The following is a 24,369-nucleotide window of genomic DNA, read 5'->3' on the forward strand; positions in this document are numbered from 1 at the left end:
GACACTTTATTATTAATCTTTGCTACAGATTGAAATCAACCAACTGCAAGCATTTTCATAATCCACTTAATCGAATCAATAAATAGAAAAGTACAAAATTCCCAGGAACTTTCAATTTTTTTAAAATAAAAAGAAATTTTTCAAGGTCTAGGTACGGAAAATATCAAGGATATTGTGACAAGGCCGATATTATGTTGGACTTCATATTGTTGCCAGCTCTTTCCTCTTTCCGAAATAATAATAAACTCTGTTATCTCAAACGGATCACCCTGTATATTTTTTGTATTTTAAAATCGTTACAAAATACTGGATATTCTTCATGGTTTATACAGTGAAGTTTAGATCGTATATTCAAGGTTAAGTGACGCTATTTTTTGCTGTTTAAAAAATGGATAAAAACGAGTTTTGTGTATTGACAATGTTGTTTTCCAAAAATCGATTAAAAAACATTCAATTGAGAAGTAGGCATAATTCATTTGATTCTGTTGATACCAATTTTTTTTCGTATTATATTTCTAGAGTCATTCTTCATCGAAAACATCCCTATTACTTGTCCCACAAGCTCAAATGTTTTCACCAGTTCCACTTTTGCTAAACGGGAAGGTGTTTCATGATGAATCGAGTGTACGAAAGTTTTGCCAACTGTATTTGCAAAATTTTCATCATTGTTGTAGTGAATTTTAAATCGTATCGTTTAATATTCAGTAATGGTTTGGTTTTACTTGTCAAATTTCAAAAGTAACAGCTGCCCAGATAGCGGAGTATTCAAAATGAAACCTCTCTTTGGAAAATCCTATATTTAATGAACTATATTGCTATGTAGACTTATCAGTTGTTGCAAAATGGCGAATGCGCAACTCGAAGCGAAAATATGTTAAAAATCCCAACCAATATAAAGCAACCAAGTTTTTATAATCAATTGAAGGAATTTTCACAAATTCAAAACAAAAACCAAATAGGTATAAACCATTATCTGATTCGTATGATATTCAATCCATGAAACAGACCTATAAATAGGTAGTGATAGATTTCGAATTTGATATATCCTATTTTAAAATCTTGGAAAATGGAATGGAAATGGAACCGCTAAATATGTAAGATGTGAAAACACCATTTACATTATATAATATGCATTGCTTTAGATTTTTCAAAAATGAAATCCATAGCAAATTTGTATATTGCACTATTTGATTTAATACTATACCTATATACAGGATGGTATAAATTAATTTTCTCTCTGAAATCCAATTTTAGTTGAAAATACTGAAACACTTCGATTTATATTTCTACCCAATTTTTAGTGGAATGTTACAGTAAGGAAGTTGGGTTTACATCTAAAGCAAGACTAGAAGAATGGGGAGAAAATGATACAGGAAGAAATTTCGGTCTTCTATAAAAAACTTGTTTTATTAGCTATTGATATTTGTATTTTTTCGAACGAGGTGCTTTTCCTATTTTTTGATATAAACGATTTCATTTCAGATTTGACACATTGATTGAGAAAATAGAGTATTGAACAAAGGTAGACGGAGTATACACAATTTTTACATGTCACCAACATGGTTACATTACGTTGTCGGATTGTGATATATTTTCAAAACCCACAATTTTACTATATCGTTATGAATGTACATTATATTGAATGAAATGTATTTACTTGAGTGATTCTCAATTAAATATGCAAATTTGCATATTTGGAATTCGATATTTTTCCTAATTGTCTTATTTATAATAAGCAGAATATTTATTATTTTCTGTATCTACCTGCTGAAATCCAAGGTTTGGCAACTTTTGCTCTCTTAGTGTCATCTGTTGTTTCACGTCGTTTGGCGCGCTTGAAGTTTGTTTTCTAAATTTCTGACATATTTAGGTATTCATATCAATATATTTTGAGTTGATATGAAACGTTGATTCACTATGGGACATAAGAAGTGCGTTCTTTGTGGAGAAACTCGTGAATTGAGTGAAATATCGTATCACTGATATGTTTTCATTTACGCGCGCTTCCTGTCAAAGTTGATCGTTCATGTTGGGGACAAAATTTACTTACTGAAAATGACATATGCTGCCTAAATCTATTTTTAACTCTGAGGTTGAGAGTTTCAGGTGAGATTAATTTTTTTTAATTTCAGTTCAATTAAAAATCAAAGCAAATATGTCGTAGGTTGGAACTTCATCAATGAACTTCTATCTATTCAATCTCGACACTGTTATGAACTTAGAACACCTTCGGGACCTTCGGTTTCCAAAAATATTATCTACATTGTTCGGCCAACTGGACCTGCCGAGAATTATATCTTCAGGAGTAGGGATAATCTGTCCTTTTCACCGGCAATCCCTTTAGCGGGGAGCTCCGAGGGCGTAATCCAAATTGATTCGCCAAGATTTTCGTGAATCGAATGTTCTTTGAGGTCGTTGAGCCGGTAAACACTCTAAAGTGAGAAGTTCATGAGAACTTTCCCAGAGAACTGATTAATTCACACCTGAGCCCAACGAGCGGTCACATTATCGTTGATTAAATTGTACAAAAGCAGTGTGTATGTACCGCTCTGAGATGAAACAGGGATGTTTTCGATGAAGAATGACTCTTAAATATAACCCGAAAAGAAATTGGTATCAACCCTCAGAATAATAATCATAGATAGAGGAATAAACATATGTCATTTTCAGTAAGCAAATTTTGTCCCCAACATAAACTATCAAATTTGACATGAAGCGCGCGGAAATGAAAATAAAGGGTGTTTTTTTAGAGCTATAGAACTTTAAATTGCAATAAAACAACGATGGATTATTCGATTGACATGAATTTTATTTATCCGCAAGATAATCTTATGGCATTACATTTTAAATATGATTTCTGGCATATGACCGCCACGGCTGGCTCGGATGTAGTCCAATTTGGACGTCCAATTTTCGATGACTTTTTCCAACATTTGTGGCCGTATATCGGCAATAACACGGCGAATGTTGTCTTCCAAATGGTCAAGGGTTTGTGGCTTATCCGCATAGACCAATGACTTTACATAGCCCCACAGAAAGTAGTCTAGAGTTGTTAAATCCCAAGATCTTGGAGGCTAATTCACAGGTCCAAAACGTGAAATTAGGCGGTCACCAAACGTGTCTTTCAATAAATCGATTGTGGCACGAGCTGTGTGACATGTTGCGCCGTCTTGTTGGAACCACAGCTCCTGGACATCATGATTGTTCAATTCAGGAATGAAAAAGTTAGTAATCATGGCTCTATACCGATCACCATTGACTGTAACTTTCTGGCCATCATCGTTTTTGAAGAAGTACGGGCTTTATGGGCTGATTCCACCAGCCCATAAAGCGCACCAAACAGTCAGTTTTTCTGGATGTAACAGTGTTCCGACATACACTTGAGGATTAGCTTCACTCCAAATGCGGCAGTTTTGTTTGTTGACATAGTACAACCAGAAGTGCGCTTCATCGCTAAACAAAATAAAATGGACGTAATGCGCGATACGTATTCCGCACAGAACCATTATTTTCGAAATAAAATTGCACTATTTGCAAGCGTTGTTCAGGCGCGAGTCTATTCATGATGAATTGCCAAACCAAACTTAGAATAAATCACTTGACAGCTGTTAAATCGGTCGCCATCTTGGACAGTAATGCCAAGTTAAAGTTATATACCTCGAAAAAAAGAGCACCCGTTATATGCCAATGCTCCACATTCGATTCAAGACCTTAAAGATGAATTTCGTGAAGTTATCTAGGACATAAATCCGCAAATGTGCGAAATAAAGTTTATTATAAGGTGTGTGAATAAGTCTTTCCCGTTTTTTTTCAAATTTTGAGCCTTTATTGTGAAAAAATGGTTACAAATGAATTATTGAAAGTATTGGCCATCGCTAGCTACAACTTTTCCCCATCTTTCTGGCAACATACGAATCCCGTTGCGAAAAAATTCGACCGGTTTGACCTCTATCCAGTCATCCACCCATTTTTTGGCTTCCTCGTAGGAATGGAAGTGCTGGTCAGCCAGGCCATGCGTCATCGATCTGAAGAGATGGTAATCAGACGGAGCAATGTCTGGACTATACGGCGGGTGGGGTAGGACTTCCCATTTGAGCGTTTCTAAGTATGTTTTCACCGGCTGTGCAACATGTGGGCGAGCATTGTCATGTTGCAAAATAAATTTGTAGTGCCTGTCGGAGTATTGTGGCCGTTTTTCTCGCAGTGCGCGGCTCAAACGCATCAATTGTCATCGATAGACCTCGCCTGTGATCCTTTCATTCGGTTTCAGAAGCTCATAGTAAACCACACCTAGCTGGTCCCACCATATACAGAGCATGAGCTTGGCGCCATGAATATTTGGCTTGGCCATCGATGATGATGCATGGCCGGGTAGTCCCCATGATTTTCTTCGCTTCTGATTATCGTAACGGATCCACTTTTCATCGCCAGTCACGATACGATGCAAAAAACCCTTTCTTTTATGTCGCTGAAGCAGCTGTTCGCAAGTGAAAAAACGCCGTTCGACGTCTCTCAGCTTCAGTTCGTACGGCACCCAATTTCCTTGCTTTTGGATCATTCCCATGGCTTTCAAACGCTTGGAAATGGTTGTTCGGTCAACTCCCAATGCTTCAGCAAGTTCTTCTTGCGTTTGACACGAATCTTCATCAAGCAAAGTCGCCAATTCTTGATCTTCAAAGATTTGCGGCCGCCCGGAACGCTCCTTGTCTTCCACGTCGAAATCGCCACTTTTAAAGCGTCGAAACCATCCGCGAACACTTGAATCATCGACATAACCTTCTCCATAAGCTTCCTGAAGCAACCGATGCGCCTCGGCAGCAGATTTCTTCAAATTGAACCAATAAAGTGAAACTTCCCGCAAATGACGTCGACTCGGCTCAAATTTCGACATTTTCACGATTTCAAAAATTTATGATGCGAAAAAATTTCAACTAATGTGTTAGTGTGGAATTGTTGACAGATGAATAAGCTTTGATTATGACATATGTAACCATTAAATACTCGCACAGTATTGGTGGCGCCATCTCTTACAAAAAACGGGAAAGACTTATTCACACACCTTATATTATTATTATTATTATTAATTGGTCATGTAAAATGTCATGAAAAGAATATGGTGCTGCAACCGTTTCCATAGCGACCGTCCTTTTTACAATGAACTAAACATCTAATGACTTCACTTGAAATGTACTCGTTTTTTTATATCAACATTCAACCTCTTAATGGAAAACCCTTCATATTTGGTTGTCGAGTTGTTGAAACTTCATAAATATACAACTAGGATTATTTTAATTCGAAATCTATATAAATCATTATTCCCGAACAGTATTGCTTGCATATGATATTCATTCGACGTTCATACATTCAGTAAACTTTCGAAAACATCGACTTCACATATCTGTTCGAGGATATGAATATCAAACTGGCTTCAAGAGGGTGCTACCCTTGTATATTTCAGGTGGAAAGTTCTGCTTTCGAAGTTGTTCCTTCTGTTGTGAATATACTTACATCCCGATCTTCACAGTTAAGACTGTAATATAGTTGCATCTTCAAAGTTATTATGTCAGGATCAAACTGATTTGCTAGTTTCGTGGTTACGTATTTCACGAACTTCTGTATCTTGTGGCGATTGTGCAGAACGCTCTTGGAGATACCCCAGGTTGGATCCAGAGAAAGTAGGCCTGCCTGTTTGAAACAGAAATGAATTCGTGTTAGAATATTTTAAGAGTGCAATTGAATTATCGTAAATATTGAAATCACTGGGTTTTAAAAGTATGTTTCTCTATTTTTGTGGCCAATCCGTTTATTCTGCCACACCTTGTAGAACAAAATCGTGCGGGAATATCTCAGTTTCACACAGATTTTATAGTTATAATTCATTATTATATGTTGCTACTCGGAACTCTTCTGCCAAATTATCTGTCAAATTTATGATACAAAAAACTGTTCTGCCAACGCACATTTTTCAATGCAGACACCACTTAACGATATTTATGGTAATATTCTATTGATTTCAATAAAAATCCAGTGAATGAGAAGAAATAATGTATAATACTCGTACAGAAGGCTTATTTCATCATTCGTTCATTTAAAAACACGTGGCTTGTTTTTTAAGATTGAACTCGTGGAAGAACTTCAATGCCTTCTGTGTTATAAATAACTATTCTGGCATATGACCGCCACGGCTGGCTCGGATGTACTCCAATCTGGACGTCCAAATTTCGATTACTTTTTCCAACATTTGTGGCCGTATATCGGCAATAACACGGCGAATGTTGTCTTCCAAATGGTCAAGGGTTTGTGGCATATCCGTATGGACCAATGACTTTATATAGCTCCACAGAAATTAGTCTAGTGGTGTTAAATCACAAGATCTTGGAGGCCAATTCACAGGTCCAAAACGTGAAATTAGGCGGTCACCAAACGTGTCTTTCAATAAATCGATTGTGGCACGAGCTGTGTGACATGTTGAGCCGTCTTGTTGGAACCACAGCTCCTGGACATCATGGTTGTTCAATTCAGGAATGAAAAAGTTAGTAATCATGGTTCTATACCGATCACCATTGACGGTAACGTTATGGCCATCATCGTGGCTGACATAATTATGAATTTGTAGCCAATTTCGAGGTAGCACGTCTTTCGGAAAAGTTAATCATCTCTGGATCCGGAATTTAAAATTTTGTTCTGTAGAAGCAAATTATATTCCAAATTGAACAAGCAGTTCGATATTGCTTCGTTCATTTCTTCAAAAAAAAAAAACAGCGGTATACTTTTTTCTTCGAAATACTTGAAATGTGACCGAATTGCACGCCACTGGTGTCCCCCAAAAATCGAAAATATCTTCATAAAATGCCCCTTGGGGAGTAGGGTAGGCATGCAAAATTTCGTTTGAATCCAAGCTTTTTTATGGAAGCTATTGCATAAAAATGATTCTTTCTTGTAAACTTCAACACCCTGTGTCTTTCTTAGGGATCGATATAGATGTATGTAATATACATTTTTCTAAGTCAGAACAACGAAGAGAACATCCCATTAAATTTTTAACCATTAAAACTGATACACCCTGTATGTATCTGGTAGTACGAGAAGGTAGCTATAGATTCCAGAAATCCAATAGTCAGTGTTTCTTTCAGAAAATTTTCCCCATGAATCAATTCAAAGTTTCGGGGAGCAAAGTGTCCTAAAGTTTCGGAAAAATATTGACTTGAAGAATTTCTTTCTCTTTCGTCACTTCGAATTTCAATTTTACGACGAATTTTTTGTTCGTGAAGTATAGGGGTTTTTTTCGAGGTATATAACTTTAAGTTGGCATTACTGTTCAAGATGGCGACCGATTTAACAGCTGTCAAGTGATTTATTCTCAGTTTGGTTTGGCAATTCATCATGAATAGACACACGCCTGAACAACGCTTGCAAATAGTGCAATTTTATTTCGAAAATAATGGTTCTGTGCGGAATACGTATCGCGCACTACGTCCATTAGCGATGAAGCGCACTTCTGGTTGAATGGCTACGTCAACAAACAAAACTGTCGCATTTGGAGTGGAGCTCATCCTCAAGTGTATGTCGAAACACCGTTACATCCAGAAAAACTTACTGTTTGGTGCGCTTTATGGGCTGGTGGAATCATTGATCCGTACTTCTTCAAAAACGATGATGGCCAGAACGTTACAGTCAATGGTGATTGGTATAGAGCCATGATTACTAACTCTTTCATTCCTGAATTGAACAACCATGATGTCTAGGAGCTGTGGTTCCAACAAGACGGCGCAACATGTCACACAGCTCGTGCCACAATCGATTTATTGAAAGACACGTTTGGTGGCCGCCTAATTTCACGTTTTGGACCTGTGAATTGGCCTCCAAGATCTTGTGATTTAACACCGCTAGACTACTTTCTGTGGGACTATGTAAAGTCATTGGTCTATGCGGATAAGCCACAAATCCTTAACCATTTGGAAGAAAACATTCGCCGTGTTATTGCCGATATACGGCCACAAATGTTGGAAAAAGGCATCGAAAATTGGTCGTCCAGATTGGACTACATCCGAGCCAGCCGTGGCGGTCATATGCCAGAAATCATATTTAAAATGTAATGCCACAAGATTATCTTGCGGATAAATAAAATTCATGTCAATCGAATAATCCATCGTTGTTTATTGCAATTTAAAGTTCTATAGCTCTAAAAAAACACTCTTTAGAATGCAGTAACTGAATCTAGACGTTATTTTTCCCCTGGAAGGGGCACTGCCTCCCACAAAACGTACCTGAGAGAAACACTGCCAATTCTTGTCGGCCCAAGCGTTAAGCCGAGACAATTAACAATGTCCAAGAGACAGTTTACGCTTTTTTCTTGGCAGCGAAATTTCTGCCCTCGAAGCCGATCGCTACGATTACCTATTTCCGGGTTTTTGGCACCGAAATCGGCCCTTCATTATGCTAATTCCCAGTCCCGAATGTGGATTTCTCCGGCTCACATCGGGCCGAGGTGGAATATCTCCGCTAATTAAGTTTCTCATTCGATCTAAACCCCCCCTCTTCCACCTCCCTCTCTCTAAGATCTTATCCGACATGGCATTAACGTGGAAATTTGAATAATTTCGGAGAATTAGTCACGAAACGCTAATCCAGTTCCTTCTAAGGTGGGAGTCGTTTCCGTCAATACCGACATCATGCCTAGAACCTGCTCTCTCCCGATGTTTTTTTTTTTTTACGATCACGTTCACCGGGTGTAATGAAGTTGGGTATCCGGCCCTTTGAAACGTGAATTTGTGACAGTGGAAACGGCCGGTTAGGCTGATTTATCGATCGTGTAACAATTACGAAAAGAAATGGGAGATATCGACGTTTTATGGGGGAAGTCTTTGCTGACCGAACAACGGTAGAGCGGAGTTATCCTTCTCTGAAACGTCAAGAGTTTGTACTCAAGGATGAATACGGCAACATAAAGGATGCTCAATATTACCAAGAAGACAGAAGAGGCATCAATCGTTCATAGCGTCTGGTCACTGATAACTCAGCCAGAGCCTGGATACTTCTAATTTATTATCAAAATATAATTGGTACCCTCTCCCTTCCCCTCACTATAGTTACTCTGTTGAAAAGAAGGGAGGGATACCGATTATCTGAATTCCAAACTCCCGAGGTCAGCACCTTGCCTTGGTGGGAGGGCTAGTATTATTATTTGAACTGGGGTCGTTTTGCTTCGTTGAGCCTTCCGGGAACTGCGACCATGCAGATCTTTTGTTCACTACCCTACTCATTCATAGAAACCCAGGGAGGTCGTCAACGACGTTAATAAAATTGACAACCTCCCTAGGGGCCTTGGCCATTACCTCTCTGGTATCCAGGACCGGCTTGCCCATGTGAATGGTTCTCAGGCCAGCCAGCTCTGGACACTTGCATATCAAGTGTTCAGAAGTTTCTACTTCCGATCCACAGAGCCTGCAAATCTCGTCTGCTGACTTACCCATACGGTACAAATGATGTTCGTACCGACAGTAGCCCGTCAGCAGTCCAACCATCACCCGAAGCTCTTCTCGTGACAGTTTCAAGAGTTTTTTGGCGTAGGTGGGTGAAATCGTCACGAATTTCATTGCCTGAGCAAATCTAGGAGTGTTAGCCCAGTGGATTGTCCTACTGTTCAACTCCCATAGTTGGACCACAGCTTTATACTGGTCTTTTCCTAGCCCACAGAAAGGCTCAGGTCCAGCAGGTGTTAACCTTGATGCACTTTTCGCAAGTTCATCAGCTTTCTCATTTCCTCCAACCCCACAGTACTCTGGTACCCATAGTAGGGTCACTTTATTGCCTCTGGCCAGTTGCTTTATAGTGTTACAGCACTCCCAAAAGTCAACAGAGACCCCTGGCAGCGCGATTCCAGCGATCTAAGCGTAGTTTGGCTGTCCGTGGTGATGTAGATATGCGCCCCGTTGAGGTTCATTTTGAGACACTCCTGAGCGCATACTCAAACAGCCAGTATTTCGGTATGTAGAATCGAGGGCTCACTTCCCAGGGCTTTAGAGATCCTCAATTTAGGTCCATATATCCCAATGCCGGTGCCCTTCTTTGTTTTTGATCCATCGGTGAACCATATGATTGACTTTTTGTCCAGACGATTTACGAGACTTATTGCACTAGGACGGCCATTTATAACCGTTTCAAAATCGTAGGAGGTTGGCATAACATCCGATGGTTTTGCGAGGAGATTTGAATCTAATTGATTCAGTATCCTCATATGTCCAACCCAGTTTCCAGGAAGGAGCTTTCCATTAAGGGAAATTCTAATTGCTTCGAGCAGGCTACATTTCTTCACGTGTAGATGTAAGGGAGACAAGTCTAGTTATTATGAGTCTAAATCGTGAAACGGTTGCTGATCTGGATCAAATGCGGAGCTGAGGTGTGACCAGATGTGTAATCGGAAAAATTGGTCATTCTCGACGATGCTGCTGTTTTGGTGGACTGTGAATTGCTGTAGATAGTTGTGGGTCTTATTGTTCCGGGTTGTCATTGTTGTTATTGATTATTGGACTGTTTACTTGTTTACATGTATCTTTATTTTTTTTCCTTTTTTATTATCTCGAAACATGTGTTTCTACAGTTATCGAGACACTATTGTTTATTCTTTAATATTGTTTATATGTTGTTTATCCTGTAGATTTCTGAATAAACTATTATTATTATTATCTGGGCGCCTTCTCAGTTATTCTAACAACCCCCCCCTTCGAAATTGATAAAGAATGAGATAAAGAAAGAACAGAAACCTGATGATGCAGCGGTCGATACCTATTCAACAGTAAATTCATTCACAACAAATTCAGGAGGAATTCTCCCCCGGAAATTGCTGCAACCCAATTTGCGGGGTCCCAGCCGACCTGATGCCGTTCGCGGCCAGAAGACCTCGGAGGAATCCCTTCGATTGGCCCGGAAGAATCGATTCCGGTTGCATTATGAATAGAAAGTAAACGAATCCCGGCCCCGAAATCGGAATAATCAAATTTGCCGTCGTCGCATCTCCTGTTCGGGGAACGAGAGTTGTTGTCTGAAACAATGCACCATTGAAAGCTGAAGATTTAATCTTCGTCCCGTCCCGTTCCCCGAGTGGGGTTTCAGTGGCGTGTCTGGATCTTGAGGAGTAGGGGAACAGATGATGTAAATCCGCAAACGAATTTATTTACACCAATAATCGTTTTTTTTTAACGGTTATAAATGACCGTCCTAGTGCAATAAGTGTCGTAAATCGTTTGGACAAAAAGTCATCCATATGGTTCACCGATGGATCAAAATCAGAGAGGGGTACTGGCATCGGGATATATGGACCTAAACTGAGGATCCCCAAAGCCCTGGGAAGCGAGCCCTCGATTTTACAGACCGAGGTACTGGCTGTTTATGTATGCGCTCAGAACTTTCTCAAAATGAACCTCAACGGGGCGCATATCTACATCACCAAGGACAGCCAAACCACTCTGAGATCCCTGGAATCGTGTTGCCAGGGGTCTTTGCTGACTTGGGAGTGTCGTAACACCATAAAGCGACTGGCCAGAGGCAATAAAGTGACTCTACTATGGGTACCAGGGCACTGTGGGGTTGAAGGAAAGGAAAAAGCTGATGAACTTACAAAAAGTGCATCAAGGTTAACACCTGCTGGACCTGAGCCTTTCTGTTGGCTAGAAAAAGACCAATATAAGGCTGCGGTCCAGCTCTGGGAGTTGAACAACAGGATAATCCACTGGACTAACAGTCCTAGACTTGTCCAGGCAAAGAAATTCGTGAAGATTTCACCTACCTGCCACGAGCTGTCACGAGCCGAGCTTCGGGTGATGGTGGGACTGCTGACGGGGCACTGTCGGTAGAAACATCATTTGTACCGTATAGGAAAGTCAGCAAATAAAATTTGCAGGCTCTGTGGATCAGAAGCAGAAACAGCCGAATAAAGAGGATGCAATTGTCCAGAGCTGGCTGGCTTAAGAACCATTCATATGGGAAAGGCGCTCTTGGATACCTGAGAGGTAACGGCCAAGGCCCCCAAGGAGGTTGTCAGTTTTATTAACGTCATTGACGATCTCCTTGGGTTTCTATGAATGAGTAGGGTAGAGAACAAAATATCTGCATGGTCGCAGTTCCCGGAAGGCTTACCGAACCAAAACGACCCCAGTTCAAATAATAATAATAATAATAATAACCCATGCGGTAGAGAGGTATTTGCACGGATAGTAGTCCCACCATTACCCCAAGCTCAGCTCGTGGTAGCTTCAGGAACTTTCTGGTATAGGTCGGTGAAAGCACCACAACTTTCTTTGCCTGAGCAAGACCCGGAGTATTCCTCCAGAGGGTTTTCCTATGGTCCCTCTCCCATTGTTGGATCGTTGTCTTGTATTGATATTTTCTAAGCCCACAGAAGGGCTCAGTACCAACAGGTGTCAACCTTGATGGCCTTTTTGCAAGTTCATCGTTTTTTTTTCATTTAATTCAATACCACAATGCCTCGGTACCCAAAATATAATTATTTTATGGTATTACGGCACTCGCATAGAAACCCCTGGCTGTATGATTCCAGGGACCTCAGCGTAGCCTGGCTGTCCGTTGTGATGTCTGATCTGAGTTCTGATCATTTATTATTGCCATCAACTCAAAGGTCTTGCAATGTGTTTCGTGAGGTGGCACCTTGAACATTTTCCAGCAAAGGTGTGCTAGGGTAATTCGTGTTCAGTTGATGACATGTGTATCCCAGAAACCATAAAATGCAGAGAGACTTTCTAGGTAGTGTGCCATTCAAGAATGTTGTTATTATATTCTTTGGACTTTAATATTACAATGTAAATAGGAAAGTAATAAATGAATAAAGAAAATAAAATATTGTATAAGCAAAACAGCTGAGCAGATATATTTCCCGCGTAGTCCTTCAACTCATAAGTAAAGAAGATAAATATCCTATTGAAGAAACCTTAGCGATATCACTATTTCAAGTTCTCAATCTGTTAATAACATGCATTACAAAGATTCGAATAATATCAACAGAAGAAAAGAAACACCAATAGTTCAAGGCGCTTGATAACCAGCAATGAATCGCCCAAAAACTAAACCTCTCAGAAGTAAATGAGATGATCATATGCTCTTGTTGCCTCATATGGATAAACGATGAATACTTCATCTAGACAGAATCGACATTCATATCGAAAAAATCCAGCCTAGAGTTACAATCTACAACATAGAAACCTCTGAAGATGCTTACTGCAGTAATAAGCTAAACGTAAAGTGAAAATCCGACTAGACTACTGCTAAAAAGCCTCAAATTCTCCAATTCTGTTGAACAATCCGGCCGTGAAAGCTTCCAGCATCGTATAAATGAATTTGTCCATGATGGTAGAAACGCCACTGGCAGGTCTTGGGATGAATGGAGCCGAGTTGCATCTGCAGTTCGTTTCGAGTTTCGTGGAATTGTCGTTCCTGGACTCTTCTAGGATAGTGGAACTAATTCGACGATGACAGAGGAGAGTAATAAATGTGACGGCTTTTCACTTAGATCTGGTTGAATATTTTGTGGTATTCTGGTTAGTTAGGAAGTCCCGTATTGCGTTGCAGTAACTTTAGAATGAAGAGCGATTTGTATAATAGTCAAAGTTAGATAGAGAGTGTATATTTTTGTTTCCGAGAAAGTATTGAGATCTTTTTTGAGATAGAAAGCATTTTTGGTATACGATTTCTACTAACGGGTGTTTTTTTCCGAGGTATATAACTTTAAGTTGGCATTACTGTTCAAGATGGCGACCGATTTCACAGCTGTCAAGTGACTTATTCTCAGTTTGGTTTGGCAATTCATCATGAATAGACCCACGCCTGAACAACGCTTGCAAATAGTGCAATTTTATTTCGAAAATAATGGTTCTGTGCGGAATACGTCCATTTCGTTTTGTTTAGCAATGAAGCTCACTTCTGGTTGAATGGCTACGTCAACAAACAAAACTGCCGCATTTGGAGTGAAGCTTATCCTCAAGTGTATGTCGAAACACCGTTACATCCAGAAAAACTGATTGTTTGGTACGCTTTATGGGCTGGTGGAATCATTGGTCCGTACTTCTTCAAAAACGATGATGGCCAGAACGTTACAGTCAATGGTGATCGGTATAGAGCCATGATCACTAACTTTTTCATTACTGAATTGAACAACCATGATGTCGAGGAGCTGTGGTTCCAACAAGACGGCGCAACATGTCACACAGCTCGTGTCACAAACGATTTATTGAAAGACACGTTTGGTGACCGCCTAATTTCACGTTTTGGACCTGTGAACTGGCCTCCAAGATCTTGTGATTGAACACCGCTAGACAACTTTCTGTGGGGCTATTTAAAGTCATTGGTCTATGCGGATAAGCCACAAACCCTTGACCATTTGGAAGACAACATTCGCCTTGTTATTGCCGATATACGGCCACAAATGTTGGAAAAAGTCATCGAAAATTGGACGTCCAGATTGGACTACATCCGAGCCAGCCGTGGCGGTCATATGCCAGAAATCATATTTAAAATGTAATGCCACAAGATTATCTTGCGGATAAATGAAATTCATGTCAATCGAATAATCCATCGTTGTTTTATTGCAATTTAAAGTTCTATAGTCTAAAAAAAACACCCTTTATATGCCAGTGCTCCACAATTGATTCAAGACCTTAAAAATGGATTACGTGAAGTTATCGACGACATACAGACGCAAATGTGGGAATTAATCATGAAAAATTTCATGAAAAGGATGGCTGATATCGTTTTCTATCGTTAGTATTTACAATGAAATAAACATCCATTGATTTCTCTTGAAATATACTCATTTTTTTATATCAAAATGAGACCTCCTATCGGCAAACCCTTTATGAGCGTGTTGAAGGCAAGAACAAGTGAAATTGGAAAATTAGCATTTAACAGAGTTTCAAATTTGTGTTGGAGAATTTATAACATTCGTCCACCTAGTATCAGGGGTTTTGAACAGCTGAAATTCAATTCGAAATTAATTAATTGGACCAACATGGGAACTTGTCAGAGAATGCGTATGTCATGTAAAATGTTCAACATGATTTTCACAATCTGATAGGCTTCCCAGCTTTCATCCGATAATTAACTATAGGTATGGTACTTATCTGAAACTGCGGAATACGAACTGAACTCGGCATGTTGACTATAATAGGATTCATAAATGTGGGATGATCGAGACTTACATAATATCTGATGAAAATTTCTTTGACGTGGATATTTCTGTGCACTAAGTCTCTACTTATTTCTTGAACAACTTTCTTCAGTATATTCTCCAAACTCATGGTTCACTTTTACGTCTATTATTTCGAATTTGACGTTTCAGACAGCTGCGGTGTTTTGTCGATGATCGTTCGTGTTTCTATGCGACCACTATAGAGTCAGGAAATATTCCGAATCAACCATAGAGCAATAAACATAGATAGAGGAAGTATATGCAATTTTTACATGTCCCCAATATGGTTAGATTACGTTGTCGGATTGTGATATATTTTCAAATCCACAATTTTACTATATCGTTATAAATGTATATTATATTGAATAAAATATATTTATTTGCGTGGATTCCCGATTAAATTTGAGAATTTGAATATTTGGAATTAGATATTTTTCCTTAGAATAATTTTCGAATTTATAATAAGCAGAATATTTATTATTTTCTGTATCTACCGGCTGAAATTCAAGGTTTGGCAACTTTTGCTCTCTTTGTTTCATCGAATGTTTCACGTCATTTGGCGCGCTTGAAGTTTGTTCAATATAATTTGATTTAATATGAAACGTTGGTTCACTATGGGACATAAGAAGTGAGTTTTTTGAGATACAGAGCTATGATTAATGATTAAACATTAATCTAAAACTGTAACAAACTACAGGGTGTTACATTCAAACCAATGGCCGCTAGACAATAAGTATTTTTGATAATATTGTTAATTTACCTAATAAAGAATGTCACGCGTTACTTAATGAGCACACACAAAACTTTTGTATTTTTGTCCACCCTGTACCAATTGGAATCAACATGTGATACATTGATAAATTGGAAAAAAAAGAAATGACGGTGACGTCATTACTCGAAAGTAATTCACCCTGTATATTTTAAAATACGGTAAATTAAAATAAAAGATCGACGTTATTCAGGATTATTTCTAAAATGGTCTGTTTAGCTAAAAATGAATTTGTTCCATACAGACACAGTGTATAATAATGTAATATGACCATGAAATCTGTGTGAAACTGAGATATTGTTCTACAAGATACAACGGATTCGTCACATGATTGAGAAAAGAATTATTCAGAATTTTCCCACATATTTCTGATCGTATAATACGGAAGTGAATTATTTTATTGTAGAAAATGAAGGAATTCACTGCCTTCGAGTTATGGCAAAATCCTCCATCAACTGAATAAACCGAAGGAGCCAGCATATCGGTGCGGAGAATTCCACATTCACTCCAATTTTCTGCAGATCGCGTTTCATGTTTTCCAGCGATTGGACCACTTTACGACAGGACATTTAGATAGCGTAGAAATATGTACAAACATAAAGTTTTATAACGTATACCGATTTGACGTCGAAAATATTCTATGATAATAATAATAAATCCATTTTTCGCCTGGTTGGTGACAATGATGTGTTATTTTTTGGATATGAATAGGATTTGACGTTGACGATGACGTAAGTGGCTCGCAACTGAATTGATCTCTGCGTTTGCTTGCAAAAATCTGGAAGCGTTTAGAACATAGAGATGGCATAAAGTTCCTCAAAGTAGGCAAGAAATGAGGCAAACATCTAATGTGTAATGTTGTCTTTCACACAGAACATAGAAATTCGCATACAGGGTGTATCAGTTTTAATCGTTAAAAATTTAATGGGAGATTCTCCTCGTTGTCCTGATTCGGAAAAATGTATATTATATACCTCTATCTCGACCCCTAAGAGATATACAGGGTGTTGAATTCCACAAGAAAAAATCATTTTTATGCAATAGCGTCCATAAAAAAGCTTTGCATGCCTAAGGGCTATTTTATGAAGATATTTTCGATTTTGGGGAAACATCAGTGGCGTGCAATTCGGCCACATCTCAAGTATTTCGAAGAAAAAACTATACCGCTGTTTTTTTGAAGGAATGAATGAAGCAATATCGAACTGCTTGTTCAATTTGGTGTATAATTTGCTTTTACAGAACAAAATTTGAAATTACAGATCCAGAGATGATTAGTTTTTTCGAAAGACGTGCTAACTCGAAATTGGCTACAAATTCATAATTTAGTCAGCCAAGAATTGAATTCGGTAATATTTCGGAGAGATATCTTGAAACAATAGATTTGATTGTTTGTTTGACAGATAAGTTCTTTTAATGCAAAAGATATCCGAGATATTACCAAATTTAATTCGTGGCTGACTAAATTATGAATTTGTAGCCAATTTCGAGTTAGCACGTCTTTCGTAAAAGCTAATCATCTCTGGATCCGAAATTTCAAATTTTGTTCTGTAGAAGCAAATTATATTCCAAATTGAACAAGCAGTTCGATATTGCTTCGTTCATTTCTTCAAAAAAAAAAACAGCGGTATACTTTTTTCTTCGAAATACTTGAGTTGTGACCGAATTGCACGCCACTGGTGTTCCCCAAAAATCGAAAATATCTTCATAAATTAGCCCCTGGGGAGTAGGGTAGGCATGCAAAATTTCGTTTGAATTCAAGCTTTTTTATGGACTCTATTGCATAAAAATGATTTTTTCTTGTTAACTTCAACACCCTGTATCTCTCTTAGGGATCGAGATAGAGGTATATAATATACATTTTTTCGAATTAGGACAACGAGGAGAATATCCCATTAAATTTTTAACCATTGAAACTGATACATCCTGTATGTATCTGGTAGTACGAGAAGGTAGCTATAGATTCCAGAAATCCAATAGCCGTTGTTTCTTTCAGAAAATTTTCTCCATGGATCAATTCGAAGTTTCGGGGAGTGTCCTGAAGTTTTAGAAAAATATTAACTTGAAGAATTTCTTTCTCTTTCGTCTTTTCCAGATCCAGAGATTATCAGATTTTCGAAAGACGTACTAACTCAAAATTGGCTACAAATTCATTATTAAGTCAGCCACGAATTGATTTCGGTAATATCTCGGAGAGATATCTCGAAACAATAGATTTGATTGTTTGTTTGACAGATACGTTCGTCGTTCACTCATATGACAATTCTATAAAACAATAAATATATTAAGTAGCTACCAACCCTGAAATCAAATTCCACCTTACAATTAAAAGTGAACAGGGTAAATAATAAATCAATAAATTAAAAATTATGTTGATTCGAGAGTTCATCAATTTAATTTTTGTGGATTGTGCTAGTTGAATGGTTAAGAACGTTGAGATAGTAATTTTCAAAAGAATTTATTCGCTTTTAATGAAGTGAAATTGAAATCTGGCCTCATCCAGTCACAAGCGAAATAAAGATTATATTTTATTATATAATAATATACAACTCATTGAGACCTATGACGGGCAATTTCCTCAAATGAATTCCCCTTTTCTAACGTATACAATTAATGTAAGCAATTTGAGTTATCGGGTCAGCGGTTCTAAACCAGATTCATAGACTCATTGGTATTCGTAACTTACTCTAAAAAATGAATTAGTATGTCTTATATGAAGGTTACATGTGTAAATGAGTAATCTGGATGATAAATCACAAGATCATGCTATTTTATCAAAATAAAGATTAAAAAAGACTTTTTTATACGATCAGATGAAAAAAATTATCTGCTTAGAATTTTACTCAATGTATTTAATAATAATAATAATAATAATAAAGGTCTTTATTCAGGAAAAATTAGAAAGCACATTGAACTACACTATTGGGGGCGAGATTTAGCTCGCATAAACAAGGTAGAGAATATTATCTAGTACCGTACAATCTACCTTAAACCTTATCCATGCGTCTATTCTTCCATCTAACCCTCCTAAACCTAGCTTACAAAACAAAACAAAACTCTCTACCATGAGCACTAAAACAACAATATAATCCAAACTCTGCCGTATAATCGAAATAAAATTTGAAATATCCCATCTCAGACAGCACATAGATCAAAATTCAACAAGCCGAAAGGAAAACGCCAAAATAAACAGTCACAAGCATTTCATTTAAACATTTTCATTTAAACATTTTAAGCATTTCACTTAAACATTTGTGGCCGTATATCGGCAATAACACGGCGAATGTTGTCTTCCAAATGGTCAAGGGTTTGTGGCTTATCTGCATAGACCAATGACTTTACATAGCCCCACAGAAAGTAGTCTAGCGGTGTTAAATCATAAGATCTTGGAGGCCAATTCACAGGTCCAAAACGTGGAATTAGGCGGTCACCAAACGTGTCTTTCAATAAATCGATTGTGGCACGAGCTGTGTTACATGTTGCGCCGTCTTGTTGGAACCACAGCTCTTGGACATCATGGTTGTTCAATTCAGAAATGAAAAAGTTAGTAATCATGGCTCCATACCGATCACCATTGACTGTAATGTTCTGGCCATCATCGTTTTTGAAGAAGTACGGACCAATGATTCCACCAGCCCATAAAGCGCACCAAACAGTCAGTTTTTCTGGATGTAACGGTGTTTCGACATACACTTGAGGATAAGCTCCACTCCGAATGCGGCAGTTTTGTTTGTTGACGTAGCCATTCAACCAGAAGTGCGCTTCATCGCTAAATAAAATTCGCTTATGAAAATCGGGAACACCGGCAATCTCATTTTGCACTATTTGCAAGCGTTGTTCAGGCGTGAGTCTATTCATGATGAATTGCCAAACCAAACTGAGAATAAATCACTTGACAGCTGTTAAATCCGTCGTCATCTTGAACAGTAATGCCAACTTAAAATTATATACCTCGAAAAAAAACACACGTTAGTAACTGATCTTTACAACTCTTAAGACCTAAGTATAATAATTGATAGTAAGCATTGCTGAGCAACACTTATTGCCCCAGCTGAGTTAAAGTTGATCTTTTCAGTTGTTATTGTACGTTTGAAAAAAGTAATTAGCATGTGCGCAATTATAAATTTCCGGGTACCCCAATCGCATTTACCGGAAACGTGACACCTGTCACATCACTGTGACGTGATGACATATCTCCATCCTCATAACAAAAGCAGAACAGCCCTTCGGCTCTAATCACGCGTCCACCTAAAACGCAGTCATATTCATGACAAGTGGTTTACTTCACGAAGAATGCTCATCAACACACTCGGCCACCTCACTCTCTCCTAAACACAAACACTCATTAGGAAAGGAATGAAATCCGCTTTCGGTTCAATACACATGACTGCTCTTATTGATGCGAATTTTAATTCGTCAAATGGAACTCATATGCTTTCAAATAGGGGGGGAGATATGGAAATGTGGGGTACAAAATGTCGACCCGTAATAAAATGTGGTCCGTTGAAACAACTGTCAGGTACACAGTTTGCTTGGTTTGCCGTGTTTTAATGGTTTTCAGCATAAAACGTTGAATATCATATATGCGAATCGCGATGCTATTTTGAAGTATGGTAACGAGGGTATCTGTTGAGGGGTTAGTGCGTTTTCACCAGGTGGCAGATCATTGAATTCGCCATATAATAATGATAAAAAGAACATTCCATTGGCAGTAAAGATAACCAAGTTTTTTTTCGAATATCAATCATGGTGGGTAAAGCAGACTGCTGTTTATTCTTGCTGGCGATACGGTTTAGGAGCCAACAAAACAAGAAACTTTTCCACCCTGGCCATCGGAAAGAAACATCGGCGTTGTACCTTATTCGATATCAAATTTTAGAAAATTGATATGTTCGAATTTAAATTAGAGGGCATTTAACAAAACAGGTCAATTGAAGTCTCCGATCTACCATAGTAAAACACAGTTTTTTGGCAAAATTCGCTTTTATTACTCAACATAGTTGTCTTCGAGGGCGATACAGCGATTATAGCGATCTTCCAACTTTTCGATACCATTTTTGTAGTACGATTTGTCTTTCGCTTCAAAATAGGCCTCACTTTTGGCGATAACTTCTTCATTGGCGCTAAATTTCTTCCAGTGAGCATTCTTTTGAGGTCTGAGAACAGGAAAAAGTCGCTGGGGGCCAGATCTAGCGAATATGGTGGATGCAGAAGCAATTCGAAGCCCAATTCATGCAATTTTGCCATTGTTTTCATTGATTTGTGACACGGCGCATTTGATGAAACAGCTCCTTTTTTCTTCAAATGGGGCCGTTTTCAACGATTTCATTCTTTAAACGATCCAATAACGCTATATAATAATCGCTGTTGATGGTCTGGCCCTTTTGAAGGTAATCAATGAATATTTTACCTCGCGCATCCCAGAATACTGATGCCATAACCTTGCCAGCTGACTGTTGTGTTTTTCCTCGCTTTGGATTCGGTTCATCGTGTGCAGTTCACTCAGCTGACTATCGAGTGGACTCCGGAGTGAAATGATGGAGCCATTTTCATCCATTATCATAAATCGACGCAAAATTTCAGATTTATTGCCCTCAAACAGCTTCAAACACTGCTCAGAATCATAAACACGTTGTTGCTTTTGATCGATTGTGAGCTCGCGCGGCACCCATTTTGCTCATAGCTTTCTCATGTATAAATAATCGTGAATGATATGTAAATATTCAGATGGTATCTTCATAATGTCTGCTATCTCGATCAACTTCACTTTATTGTCATTCAAAATTTTTTTGGGAACTTTGTTGATTTTTTCGTCGGTGACAGCCTCTTTTGGGCTTCGGTGCTCATTTAACCACGTTTAAACTTAGCATATGAATCAATGATTTTCCTGGTGCCGACCCCGGAAACTCTTTATCAAGCCAAGATTTTGCTTTACTTGTATTTTTTCCTTTCAATAAGCAATATTTTATCAGCACACCAAAGTCTTTTTTTCATCTTTTTTCAAATAACAAAAGTAGCTACACTCACAACGCAATATCTCACAAACTAATGGTTGGACTGCTGTCAAATTTTGCCATCTTTGCATCAGACCGGGGACTTCTCAATTGGCCTAATATTCCACCGTATTTCGCAGATCTTAAGGCTTTTAGAGTTAACACATGAATCCAAACCTGTCAATCGCCAGCAACGTCTGATCGGGTTCTTGAAATGCATAAAAAGAGGATATCATAATTGGGCACCGAAATTTTCCGATTTAATACTTTAAGACTTTTTTCTTTGAAGCCACGTACGTGAAAATAAGGTCAATGTCAATGCTCCACAATCGATTCCAGACATTAAAGATGAAATTCGTGAAGTTATCGAGAATACACAGTCGCAAATGTACGAATTTGTTATGAAAAATTTCATGAAAAGGATATGGTGCTGCAACCATAGCCGTGTCAACCATTTGACTGATATCGTTCAACATCATTAATGGCATACTTTTTTTTAGAATGAAATAAACATCCATTGACTTCTCTTGAAATATATACTCCTTTTTTTTAATTTCAAAATGAAACCACTTATTAGAAAATCCTTTCTTTGGAGCACCATCAGCTCTGATGGTGAAGATCTGTGTTCCTACTTGCATGTTTTTTTGAATTCAGTTAGATATCTTAAGTTCTTGAAAATAAAAATATCGCTTTAAGATTGCGTTAAACTGAGATAAAATTAAGTGGATCTAACTTTGAAAGTTCCATCTTAAATTAACTTATTTCAGTGCTATCAGAAATTTGGCAAATCTTTTATTTCTCCATAAAAATAATAAAATGCACATTTCTGTTCCCTTACAGAGAAATGCCATCCCAACATGTGGGTACTGCTTCCTAATTTATGCATTTATACATTGTTTTCTCCACATCCCGGAGCCAGATGTCATTTTATTCATAAATAAATAATCATACAAAGCACCTGCCAGCATGGAGTTCAGCTTGAAGAAGCGCTGAAGTGATGATATATCCTGAGGTGTTTTCGCATATAAGCCGCTGTTGTCAAAAGCTCCTAATATTCGAACCTCATTTCTCATCTGCTTTCTTTTTCATTACGCGGATGGAAGTCTTTTCCATCTTCTTGAGGTTTTCACTTCGCTAGGAAGTTGAATGTGCGGAGGAGCATTTTATTTCCCGTGAATTAAACTGAGACTGAATAATCTGTTGGGAAATAAGCGTTTTAACGCTCTGTTCATTGAAAACAAAAGGCCGAATCTCATTGCCTGCTTTTCACCAAGCACGAGCATACAATGGGGCGTTTATGGAAGGCAAGATGGAAAAAACATAATTTTCCTGAAAATTTCCTATATAAAGTTTCCCCTTGAGGGAACATTGAAAGTGAGAGAGGCAGAAGCTCGAGATATGTTTTCATTATACGCATATTTGATAGAACTTCCAACTTTGAAAAATTACAACGGTGTTTAATCTATGAACATAATATTAGGAATTTGTAAATTAGTTGGATAACCCAAGATAATCAATTTTCCAAATCCCAACATTCTAATAATGGTACAACTTTGCTTCCGCCGTTTTCTATTATTTTAGATATATTATTCCATGTTTTATTGACGTGTCATGTAACTTTTGATGACTAAAATTTGTACATGAAATTTTTGTACAAGTAAATAGTAAATATACAGTTTTTTAGCACTTACCTAGAGATGCTTTATCTCAGGGGACCGTATGTACATTTACCAATGAAACACCCTGTAAACCTCAGGAGAAACATATCAACATTTTGGAAACGTCTTCGATAACTAGGTTCAGTGTTCAATCTCCTTTAAATCAAGTTAAATATAAGAGGGTTGATAACTGAAAAAGACCACAGATCTTGATCTTTTCAAGAGGGCTTGGACACACCAGCAATGCCAGACATTTCATTCAAATCTATTGCGATCTAGCAGTTCGGTTAAAGAAAACATGATTTTACACTTCGATTTGATAATTGTGTCATTCAAAGCCACAGCAGAGAAAAGCAACCACAGTTTTGTTTGTTTTCCACGCTCTTGATCATAGAATAGAGAAATTCCAAAACCCCGCCTAACAAGCGATGATTGTTTGTGAACTGAATTATTATTAGTCTATGACACTGACTTCGAAAATATGTGATTCACGTGAATCGATCAATTTTTCTCCAGATAGTTATTTCTGAGGTATTTTATGCACATTTTTCATACTAGTTTCATTTGATATTATGATTTATTTCATCAAATAGTGTTCATGATCCTAAATATGTTCTGTGTTATAGTTACAATGTCTCATCAGTCAAAAGGAAAAGAATCAAGTTTATAATGACGAAAAGCTCTATCACATTGAGGGATAAACCAATCTGTAAGTACTCAAAACAATAATTGTATAGGTGGTAAGTTCATTCAAGG

At 37.9% G+C, this 24,369-nt stretch overlaps 1 protein-coding gene across 3 annotated transcripts in view; it reads right to left on the reverse strand.

The window, feature by feature from the left end:
* LOC123679630 (cilia- and flagella-associated protein 206-like) overlaps nt 1–24,369 on the reverse strand; it is a 46,799-nt gene that overhangs the window by 14,210 nt on the left and 8,220 nt on the right. The window contains exons 1-2 of one of the 3 annotated variants that reach the window (XM_045617014.1): nt 23,647–23,781; nt 5,509–5,685 (exon numbers count right to left, since the gene is read on the reverse strand). In XM_045617014.1, coding sequence (XP_045472970.1) covers nt 5,509–5,547 — 39 coding nt within the window. In that variant the 5' untranslated portion in view covers nt 5,548–5,685; nt 23,647–23,781. Of the gene's footprint in view, nt 1–5,508; nt 5,686–15,206; nt 15,365–23,646; nt 23,782–24,369 lie in introns of those variants that run through there. The other 2 variants (XM_045617011.1, XM_045617012.1) reach the window with 2 other exon arrangements.

Source organism: Harmonia axyridis, chromosome 5, assembly GCF_914767665.1.
Source record: "Harmonia axyridis chromosome 5, icHarAxyr1.1, whole genome shotgun sequence".
NCBI classification, from domain to species: domain Eukaryota; kingdom Metazoa; phylum Arthropoda; class Insecta; order Coleoptera; family Coccinellidae; genus Harmonia; species Harmonia axyridis.